Raw genomic sequence first — 12,077 nt, 5'->3', positions numbered from 1 at the left:
GGGGGGGTTGAGTTCATACTTAAATTTTAGAGACTTTCAATTTCTTCTACCTTCAATGACCCTCCCATAGAGGTTACTGCATTGTTCATACCTGCATGCTGTTTATCTTGTTGTCATAGCCATGGTCTCCATGGAAGAAACATTTTCCTGTTGGTTTCTTGTAAACATCCACAGCTTTCCTAAATTGAAAAAGTATTAGAAAATTTCCTCAAAGGAGTGGGGGTAGTTGACCTGACAATACACTCTGGGGGTAGAAGGGATAAGGTTACAAAACAGTGCATTGCCCATCTTTTTTGAATAGCAGTAGAGGGGACTGCGAGCTTATCCAACAACCCCAGGGATTCCCGCTCTGCTCCCATTTTAAGAGGGTGGAAACTTAAAAGCCAACTCTTACTCACTGATAACAAGCTTAGTAACTATTTACTTATTTTCTCAGACTTTCTCATATCACACGTCTCCTACAGACTGAGGGTATTTTGAATATATTCTTCCAGTCCTCAAAAAGCCAACAGAGGCTTTAAGAAAGCACTTTTGTGATGTTACAGTACAGCAAACATCATACAATGCAGTAAAGTACTTTCACCTGTTTGCTTTCCACCCAATAAACAAAAATGGGGAGCAGAAAGAAAGCTGAAAGAAGAAGAGAAGAACTGTAATGAAGATAAATAGCTGAGAAAATAAGTGTTGTATCATAGGAATTCTAATTATCAGCTTGTTCCCGAGTTGGGTTTTTTTTACAAAATATGTGGAAAAATAAGTATTATGTCATAGGAATTATAATTACCAGCTTGTTCCAAAGTACTTTTTTACAGTTTTATGAGGGCCATGTGCAGGCCATACTTGCAGTGGACCAGATGATCCTGCAAGTTAATTTCTTCATCTGCAATAAAATGATGCTTAGACAAAGTTTGATTTTGGCCTTGGAAACTACTAGTTACAGCAATCAGGTCTATAGCTAACATTTTCCTGGCTGTGAATGAATTATTGGTCAATGAGATTTCAGAAAATCTAATTAATAAATAAGCCAAAGAAAGTCTGATGTAATTACTAAATTACTTAATGTAAATCAACTTGGGCCATCCCATCAGTTCCAGTAAAATTCTTAAAACTAAAACATTTATAGGCCTAAAACTCAGAATGTGATTCTTCGAAAAGTACATGAACCCTATCCACAGAAACTGTACGGGACAACCAGCCAGCCAGCTAGTGGAGTTATGCAAGAAAGCAATTGAGGTTTCTCATTCACTGCTTCAGCAGAGTGATCCTTGCATAATTCACAGAAAGATAAGCACAGATGTCAAAAGGCACTTACAACACACCATGTGTTTGCCTGGCAGCTATACGGGCAAAAATCCCTACCATAATTTAAAGATAGCAGACTACCATGAGCCAAAATTTGCATCATCTTCCAAGAACCACTGAGTCAGCTTTATGCATAGAGACTCAGCTGTTCTCATACTGTAATACACAACATGTCTAAAGATCAGAGCAAGAAAAATAATATATATTAAACCAGAAAGATGTGCACAAATCATAAACAAAGGCTACTCCTCTCCTGTTCACTCTATATATGTATGTGCCAACTTGGTTTTCCTTGCTTAATTTTTAGCTAACAAAAATACTAAAAATTGCTCATATTTTATAATTGAAAATTTATAAGCATATGGCAAGAACAACCAAAACAGGGTTTTCTCTGAGCTAAAGCATCCTGGTTTTCTGTGGATTTGTCTTGCAACACAATACATTGCTGGCACTTTGATGGCCACACTGTCATACCCTTCCACATGTTCTCAGGCATTCACCCACTCTGCCAATATCTCCATTTTCTTCCCATTCAACCATTGTGTCTACTCAGCCTCTTGTTCTCTAACATCCCCCGATCACATATGCCTTCCCTTTCCTCCCATTTTCCCGCTTCCTGGTTGGAATAAGCTTGCACCTCTTAAAGTCTTTTCAAACCTATACGATTCTATGAAAAAAACCTCATTAGTTCCTATACTTGAGCTAATCAGTCAGAAACCACACAGCTGCTTGAGGAAACCAGTCTGGGTTTCTACTGCTTATCAAGATACTGGTTTTCCCAAACTTTATAATGATTTTGTGTTCTGAGCCACATCCCCCTGCACCAAATGTGCTTGAACCTCATCAGGAGTTCAAAACTCCTCTTGCTCCAAGGGAACAGGAGCAGGTTGCTGACAGACAGGGAAACCCCAGGTGTCTCATCTACTCAAAAAAAAGGCTGAAAATCAGGATGGAAAGGAAAGCAAGAGTTTACCTTGCCACGTGCCATTTGCGATCCACCAGCAAATGGACATCCTCAATTCTTCGGTTGTTAGCATAGTGCAAGCGTTTAGGCAGGTGCTGTTTCAAGTAAGGCTTGAAGTGCTGGTCTGGCTTTCTACACTGAAAAATAAATGGTTACAAACAACACTGCTGTCAGTTAGCTTAGACGAACATAAAACCTTGAACTACAGAAATCAAGCTGCTAAGGTCATTATTGATGATGTCATGAAAACAAAATGTACATCTAGAGTACGTGGTCCAGCCCTTTCTGTGCAGTATTTATGTAAGACCAGGGCCCAGGGAGTCATTCAAAGATGTATTTGGAAAGATTCATTCTCATGACAGTCTTTTTGAAAGCATCATGCAAAACATCACACTTACTTAGCTCACAGATGAAGAATTTTATTCTAACTGGACCAAAGCTTAAGTTTCAGAGTAAAGCTGAATGCTGAAAATGCATCTTGTCTGCAGATATATTTAGAGCCATGTGGTTACAAAATTTGGTATTTTTTAAAATCAGCTTTTATTTTAAACTCTTTTTTTTCCCATTAAAAGCAAGGTTATAGTTGAAGGCTATCAAATGAACTTTTTCAGCATCTTCAAAGTGCTGGTAAAATATTTACCCTAGAAGATTACTTTCCATTTCTGAAGGAATGAATAAATAGACTCAATTCAGGGAGTCAAGACAGTCAGGGAGATTCTGGCTCTGCACTGCCCAGAAAGGTTATAAAAGCTACTACAGCAGCAAACAGTGGAATTTATGACAAACATTAATCTGTACTCATGAAAGGCACCATTTAAGACTCTTTATTCATGTTAATGGTTGGTTCTCCTGCCTAAAGAGTGAGGAGAGAATGCTGAATAATGCCCCAAATTAAGATGTGGGAGTGAGCAGTGCAGTATAGACAGAGATACCTCCCAGTTCTAAATACTTACTGTAAGGTTGGCAACAATCATTTTAGGGTCATCTGTTAAGCAAATAAAAAGACAAAAATATAAAAGATGAAGAATTTGCAGAAGAAAACACAAGGTAATAATGTAACTTTACAGAAACATTCTTCCTAGAAGTTGGCTCATCTTTACTAAAAGTAGACTGTATATATCAGATAAAATATCCTGAAGAGAAACTAAAGTTTAACTGTATATCCTTTACCTAATGATATTTTAGTTTCTTAGGTAATATCACTCGCTGTATTATGATTTGGGCCTTACCTTAATTTTTTTTTCATTTTCTGAAAACATAATTTTAAGTCTTTTGACTGCTTTCCTTTAAAAAAATCATCCTCAAACATAAAGACTCTCCTTGAAAAATTTTGAAAGCACATTTGAATGCAACAGTGCAATTCCTTAAAAGCAGTAAAAGATGTAGCATTTTTTGTCTCTTTTAACATTTTACATATCTCATAGGCTACTACAGCATAAGTAAAAAGTCACAATAAAATATTCTGGATAAATTTTTGGACTATTGAAGGAATATGCAAGAAGCAGAAAGCCCCAAATCAGCAACAGTCCACACTAACTCTGTCTTCTTCAGGAGCAGGGGAGCATTTTTCTGTCCAGAGAGGAAAAACAGGCTAAGAGAAAAACTTAGCAAGTGAAAATATCTTGCTTTACTATTATTGTTTCGGTTTCTTAAGGCACGATCTTGCTGAGCTTCAAATGAGCTCTACTGAATCTGAAAACACAAGCTACAGTCTTATCCATCGCGAAGATGCATCTGCAGGCCTTCAGGCAGTGTTACCAACAAGAAAATGAAGAATGAATAAAAAAGCTGGTAATTTGCTATTTAAGAGGGCAAACCACAGTTCTAAACCTAAGGAACATGCCTCTTTGTTATATGTTTAAACTGCTGATTTATAAGCAATTGCAAATACTCAAACTAGGAAGCTGTGGACAGAGGCCAAAAGAGGAAAATGGTATTGTGGGAACACCGGTAGCATGACTCAGAGGTCAGACCAGCTGGTCTTTTTGGAAGATATTATCAGTCATCTTCCAAATAAAACTAATTTTTCTCAGCAATTTGGGAATTCAAGGACTGAAAGCTCTTTAAAAAGAATCCTCTCAGAAGAACTGAAATATGAGTTTACTGAAAACTGTGAAGTGCAGAAATTCAGTCTTTATGGAAGTCTAGTGAATTGTATCAACATATGCACTACTTTCAATAAGGCTTTACGCACTCATCCCATATTCCTACAGCATAAATACTCAGATAAATTTGTTTATAGTAAACTAAGTACAAACATAGATCAGTATCTAAGAAAGTTTTATCACATTCTTGTGATTTCTGTTGCTATTCTAGAAATCTTTCATCTTCAAAGACCAATTATTAAAAAAATCTGTTCTCAGACAAAGTGTACCCCAGGTGCTATGGGGGTCAGTTGGCTGTCCCAAGTATTTGATGTTTCCCTCTACAAAAAGTTATCATCCTTATAGCATGCATTGCAAAAAACATAGGTACTTATTGTTAGTTTGAGATTCACAGTTTACGTGGTAGCTTAAACTGCTGGCAAAGCCAGGTTTGCCCTGGTACGCTGAACCAGAGCAGCCCTGGTGCTGACACAAGCCTTGTCCTGGAACTACTGCCCTGGAGGCAATGGTCCTCAGCAGAGCATGAGAGAGGCAGCTGGTTCTGTAATGCTTTAAATCATAAGGTTATCTTCACCAGAAGACTCCTCCCTAGCCCAGAGTGCTCTCAGCAAAGATCAGCTAATCTCCAGCAGCAAGTCAGGGTGAATTTCTATCAGCATGGTACAAAAAAAGCAGCAAATTTTACAGTTAGCATTTGTTGTGAATGCATGCTTTACAGCTCCCTTATATCCTTTAACATCCCCAGGTTGTTGCTGTTTAGCAATCCACACTGCTTCTCATCTGTGTCAGAAGTATGAATTCAAAATTAAGAATTCACTTAATTTCCACTAGTTCAGAAAAGGTACCAGATGCTTTTTGTTTATATCCAACCTATGCCGTGCTGAGCTCCCTCAAGTCTTGTTTTCATTGACAGAGGGGAGAAGTGTGTGAATAAAGTCATGATATGTATGCTGCCATGCAAAATCAGCTTCAAGAGTTCCCACTTCTCCGTGCCATAAAAGGGTGAGTTTCAGAACATTTCAGTCATCTACTTGACACAGCTCTACTACTGTGGGATCTGTGAGCACCAGACTGGGAAGGGAGTAAGCAGCTGTTTTTTAGTGGGCTTCCCTTTGAATGTCCCACCAACACACTGTGAACTTAAAACCTTCATGCATTAATCCAAGGAAGGGATGGAGTCTAGTTCTCAGAACATAAGGAGTACAATAAATTAACTTACATTTTAGGTTATTGCTAGACCTAGGGCGAATTCGCCCTAAAGATCCAGGCAGCAAAATTATATCTTCTACATTAGTCAGATAGTTGCTTAAAAATTCAGTTCTTTCACAAGTAGTGTCTTCCATCCCTGCAGAAGAAAAATGCAAAATTAATCCAGCTTGAAAATAAACTTGTTTTCCAAAACAGCACAGAAAGACACCCCAAATGGTCTATGTATTCCTTTCTTTTGGATGACTAATCTTATTCTTGTTCTTTCCAATCCTCTATTTCCAACATCAGACACTGGTAGGAGCCAAACTATGGGTGATTTTAGCACTTGCCTACACAAGAGAAATACTAGTCTCGTAGAAACATCATAGAAACAGTCATCCCATATACCATGTGTGCACTGACGCATCTCCAAATTAAGCTCATGGAAAATTGAAAGTCTGTTTCTAGTTTAGTGTACTACTTTGGGGATTATTTTTTTTAAACAAAGGATTTTGAGAGAAGTCACAGACAAAAGGTATTGTCTGTTGGTGGTCTGTTCTAATGCAACCGCAGATAAACAATTCTCTCCTACAGTCGATTGTGGGAGGGAGGAATGTATTGCCAGTCACAGGCAGTTCTCAGCACAAAACTACCCCCCTGGAAATCCTTCCTGTCCCTTACCCTTCCCTTCCTACAGCCAGAAAGGAGGCATATTCCATTTTATTGCTAGTGTACCAGTTCCTGTGAGACTTTCATAAACAAAGATCTAAACAGAACAGGACCTTTGGTAGCATCGCTAAAAAGTTATGCAAAAACAGGTTAATTTTGACTAAACATGGTCACATTTTTCTTTAACAAAACTTTCTTTTTCTTTTCGTCTTTGCTAGTATTTACTATTTCTTCTATTGTAAGGTTTCCTCTGATGCCCAAAAGAATGAGACCTACCAAATAGTATTTCTCCTTTTGAGTGACTCTCCATCTAACTCTGAAATATCTTACTGTTTCCCTTCTTCTTCCACTATTTTGTTGATATTTTCCATACAAGGTAGACACAGTCAGATATTCCAGTCTTTCTCCTAATAGGATAACTTGATCCATTAATTGCCATGGAAATGTCTCTCTCTAAAGTCCTGCTCCTCTCCTCATGAAAAGGAGAACAGTGCTACTAAATTTTTCCTTCCATAAAAGATGTCAAGGATTATACACAATACACCACATAGCCTTCCAATGCATGCACATAGAGCTGTACTTGGATGTGATATCAAAAATGCCAAGCTTTGAAAAAATCTAAGCGGAGATGTAAATACCCAGGTCACTGTTATGAAAGAGAAGTGTCCTCCAACGACAATTAACCGGTGAGCTGAGTGGCCAGACTATACTGAGTGGCTGGATTTGGGGACTTAAAATACAAGAAAAAATCTGCACAAAAATATCATAAATGGAACCTTCACTTACATCATCTGTTATATACTGGTAAAGATATTGTTTATTTTACCATGATCACCAACAAAGATGACATTGACACATCGATGTAGTCTCAGCTGTTTGAGTCCATCCATTAGCTGTCCTACTGTCTTATCAATCTCTCTCAGGGGGTTCACCATCATCTGTATAAATATGCGGGAAGGAAAAAAGTTAATTCTGCCACTGCAAAGTTCTCTTTTTTCTCTACAAATGGAGGTCCTTTGGCAAAACTCTGGTAGGATAACCATCCAGGTCAGGAGGCAAAGCCTTGGCTGAGCTGTTACCATTTCCTTTCCTATATTCACACTGTGATTTTATCATGAGAAAGCTCTGCTGAGATGCTGACACAAGACAGCAGAAGACCTTTATAGCTGATCCTAGGCCTCCCACAGACACATGTACATTTGCTAAAACAAAGTATAGATATTAGAAAAATGCGTGTGACTTTGAGGTTCAGTTGGTTTCTTATGGATAAATAGCAGCACTTTTAAATTGCTATGTTATGTGAATAGTTTAGTTAAAACATGAACATGAAATGAAGCTTTGGACTTGGGATTCATATGCCAAGTCACTTAATGAAATTCACTTCAAAGGACATCTGATACTAGGATGACAACATGCAAGTCACTTGAGTAGCACATGGCGCTCGGAGGGAGCATTCTTCAGCTTGAAAGCCAAGAGTTTCCAGCATCTCTAATGACAGTTTTGACAAAATTGTCAGCAGGCCCAGAAAATATGGATACAGTACAGTGATTTCTTCATTTAAGTTTCCTTTTCATTAAGAAACAAAACAGAAAACACCAAGACGTGTTCCCAGGCCTGTGTTTTCAGCTATAAGAAAATGAAACATTTTTTACCAGATGGCACAGAGAAGGGAAATGTTTTAAAGAAAGATTTTAGGCAAGGACTCAGATTTTGTTTTGGTTTTGAGAAGAAAACATTTCTCGTCACTATATGCCAACTTCCTCCTTGCTCATCTGTTTGATTTGGCTGGTCCAAGTATCCACAACAAAACATCCTCCCAGTGACAAACAGAACGCTAACAAAGTTTAGATGAGAAAAAAACAGACTATGGCAGAATTTTCTGAGAACAAAAAATAAACACTATGTTAGTGTGACCCAGAAAGAGATGGTTCAGAAATTCTCCCTGAGTCATTAAGGGATGGATGTTAAATGAGCCTCTTAGTCTTTAAGATGAGACAGGAAATGTCATCTCCCATGTGGCACTTTAAATGCACAGAGAAGCAGCTCATGAAAGATGTAATGACAGTGGGGAACAGGAAGAACAGTTTCTGCAACATATGGAAGTTGTTCAGGCAAAGAGTGAAATTCTGAAATATTTTAATTCAGGAAAGACTATTCAGTTTAGTTAAAACTCTGAAACATTTTGAGTTCAGGAAAAACAAAAGAAAAATGACACAAGAAAATTGTCTGTTTTGGCATTCTTTCACTCTCAAATACAAATAATACCTTCAACGAATGGGAATTCCTTTTTAGTGAAGTGCTATTTGTATAACATCAATCATATAAGAAAATACAACTTTTACTCAGAATCCAAAGCTTATTTGAGGAGGCCGGAAATCCAGATGGATTTCTCATTAATGTTTGCTTTTGTCAGCAGGTTTGAGCCTTCTTTAAAAAAAAAAAAAAAGAGAACAACAATACTTCAGAGATTTCAAGGATTTATGAGCAATGGTAATTTTGTATAGCTAACTTCTTCAACAATTTCATCTGTAAGCCTGCAGAGACATTTCTGAAACTGTAAGAAAGTCAATATAAATGAAGAATCCTAGTTTTGAATGAAACAACCCACATAGAAAACACCAAGAAACCCCTCCAATTTTGCATATTTCACTATCTGTGTTCAAAGCAGCTCTTAAAGAGTCCCTCACTAATATTTCTTAATCTCATTGCATTCTGTCTCTCTTTAAATTTTAAATTCAGTTATCTTATTATTCTATACAATGCTCAAGTTTTTCCCCAAATTTGCAGTCTAAGGCTGACTGTAGGCAAGGATTCAGGGAATGATTTTTTGTGTGGACATGAATCATGTCTTAGGCATCATGTTCTTTCCCACATGCAGCTTCCAAAGAGTTACTGGTAAACAAATAAAACCACTTGCATATACCTTTCTTCACCTAAAATGTTGATATCAAGACTTTTGAAGGCTGTACAGAAACATTTTATCTTTCAAGAGATCTGTAAGATGATGCTACAATGAAGGATGTGAAAGCATTGGGTATGGAATCTGAGACATACAGACCACAACTGGATTCTCTCCTGAGTTTTCCCTTTGAAGAAGCTTGATTAGAAGGAAGAAAGAATTTCACTATATCCCCCCTTTTTTTAAAATAATTGGTCAGATCAAGCCTGTACTATATTCCACTGCTCTCAAATGGCACTGAAAGCTTAACTTGTAGATAGGTAGTAGATAGTGTAATATTAGGAATTTTTTTCTGAAACAATGGTGATCAATGTTCACAGTTGACTTATCAAGAAGTGTTCTTTAGGGATAATTTTGATGACCTTTTCATCAAAGACATGAAGGAAGGGAGAAAGGAAAAGGAAAGAGAACCACATAATGTTATAGGCTATCTATATAGTATCTATATAGTATAGCTATAGTATAGTATCGAGAAGAATGTTTATAGCCTCTTCTAGGATACAGTGGAGTGTTAAGGCTTTTGATTAAAGCCTAAAGGAGAGATATTTAGGTTGTTTATTTGAAGTGTTAAGGCAACACACTAAGGATTACCCTTATCCTCCACTTGCACCTTTTCCTAATAAAGCAATTTCCATTTGACCTTTTTTCATGTGAAAACAGACTTATGCACCACTTCCATTGCAAATACAGCATTCAGAAATCACGTAGTCAAGAATCCTCTACCCTCCAAAGTCACAAACTGGCTGTAAAATGTATTTTTTAAAACAACTTTTTAAGGTTCTTTCCCCTTAAGATTTTATGAGTCACATTTTCAGGACTTCTCCACAACCATGATGACTTAGACACAGAATCTCAAATAATCACCAAGCTCCCAAGAACTGGGGAGTTAAGGAGGCTACAGCATATTGCAGAATCCGTAGTAGCTCACAAGGTTTAGGAACACAGGTAATGTCTTCCTCGAGATTTATTTGACATTGCCTCAGGCCAATGGCTGGATTTAAAGATATAAAGAGATTACAAAGATGACTTCCCCTAACACAGAGTCTGAAACAAGAAAAACATAGCTCTCAGAAAACTTGTTCTGGTTTAGCTGCTTCCCTTTGGGTCCTTCCATACTTTTGTAGACGTTCTGTCTGCAAAATCCCAAGCTGAGGCATGGAGTGAACTCCCAAGTTGAAAAAAAAATAAAACTAGAGTTGTGCCTAAAAAGTGGCACTTCCATCATAAAATTTTGAAACATATGTAAACTTACTTTCTTCCGACGAGCTTCCGCAGCATATTGATCCACTCTATGTACTTTTCTTCTTCTTTTCTTTGGAGCTGCAACTGGTCTTTCCTGTCTCCTCTTAGGAGGAAGCTTTCTCTTAGGTCTCTTAGGCGGAGTAAGAGGGGAGCCATAACTACTCTCCTGTACTGGCAGGGAGAGATGTCTGGACTCAGAAAAAAAACCTGTCTCAACTCACGTCAGATAGTAAAGCTACCTGTGCCAGCTAATTCTGAAGCATAAATATTGTGGCCTTTTAAAAAATGTAGGCATTTGAACAGTTTAGGATCTCTCTTTCAGGACGAATCTACCAAATTGTACTGAAAGCAGAACAGCAGTTACAAGAGCAGACAGCATAAAAGCAAATGAAATTGGTGTTTCAGAAGATAGATGAGGCTTCTGGTTTTGAAAACATATAGTTGTGTGTGGGGTTTTTTATCAACTATTAATCCATTAATATTATCAAAAATTAAGTAAACTTAGTTTCAATTTAAGTAAAATTCATTGCATACAATTTAATAAGTGTCTAGGGCACACTGCTGTTGGAAATCCAATATCTCACTTGGATGATGGTTCAGGTGTGAATACTAGAGCCTGTCCAGTCCAAATAGTTTTTGGTAAGGTTTCCCACACACACTTTTTGGCAGAGAATCAATGACAGTCGATACCCTCATCAATATCATTAGCAGGTGCCACCATAGTGTGCCGGGCCATGCACCCCACTGAAATCACCAGAACCCCACTAGCCACTATTTAGGGGCTGAAGGACAAAGCTGCAGAGGTGAGACTCAGTTGGCATGGAGCTTGTATCCTTCAAATCAGCTAGGCAGGGCATGTTAATGGCAATGCATCAGAAAGCTGCACTGCTACCAGCCTTATTACCAGCTTTATAGGCAATTTGAGAATTTAATTTCCTAGCACTTTCAGTGTGGCATCTTACTGGGTAATGTTATGGTTCATAAATGCACAAATAGCTGGGATAACATATAGAAGGGGAGGTGAAACTAAGACATAACTGGAAAAAACTTCTATCCCATTAATCAACTTGCTTATAATTTTAAACTGTACCACTCTCACTGACTTTAACACAAGATGCATGCTCTTGGCGCTGCTTGGGATTGTGTGTCAAGTGCTGATAGATGACAGCTACTGGGAGATAGTAACTATGATATGCTGCGTATAATGGAGCACGCTGAGTGGGCTTGAGAAGAGTCGGAGATTTATTATGATATTTTACTTCTATGTACTTAGGCAGCTTCTCACAGTCGTTCAGTTACAGAGCTATGTAAACAGGGAAGGGAAGGAAGGGGATGTTACCATCTGCCATGCTGTTTCATTGCTTCCAAGGCAAGCAGCTGGAAAGGAGATTCTAGTCCAGTCTCATTCGTCTCTCTCCAGAAACGCATTTTAATAAAGCAGCACCAGAGTTTTCTGTTTTTAAAACGCTTCAAGCTTTGTGCAGTCCTGATGAGAGGAGCGGCAAGGAAAGGAAGGATTCTTGGTTTACTGTCTCTGAATCGGCTCAGTCAGAGCTCCACAATGCCAGAAACACGCGAGTGCAGGAGACCCAAGTCTGAAGACTGAAAATAACCGTCTCAAGACAGCATGTTAGAGGAGCAGCAGGAA

General features: G+C 38.1%; 1 protein-coding gene across 1 annotated transcript in view; it reads right to left on the bottom strand.

Moving 5' to 3' along the window:
• ENPP2 (ectonucleotide pyrophosphatase/phosphodiesterase 2) overlaps nt 1-12,077 on the bottom strand; it is a 55,394-nt gene that overhangs the window by 14,328 nt on the left and 28,989 nt on the right. The window contains exons 12-16 of the mRNA XM_010186113.1: nt 7,055-7,166; nt 5,591-5,716; nt 3,220-3,251; nt 2,276-2,403; nt 92-179 (exon numbers count right to left, since the gene is read on the bottom strand). Coding sequence (XP_010184415.1) covers nt 92-179; nt 2,276-2,403; nt 3,220-3,251; nt 5,591-5,716; nt 7,055-7,166 — 486 coding nt within the window. The remainder of the gene's footprint in view (nt 1-91; nt 180-2,275; nt 2,404-3,219; nt 3,252-5,590; nt 5,717-7,054; nt 7,167-12,077) is intronic.

Source organism: Mesitornis unicolor, unplaced genomic scaffold (assembly GCF_000695765.1).
Source record: "Mesitornis unicolor isolate BGI_N332 unplaced genomic scaffold, ASM69576v1 scaffold33756, whole genome shotgun sequence".
Lineage (NCBI taxonomy): Eukaryota > Metazoa > Chordata > Aves > Mesitornithiformes > Mesitornithidae > Mesitornis > Mesitornis unicolor.
Note: the sequence above shows the minus strand (reverse complement) of the source record. Positions and strands in the feature narration are given on the sequence as shown.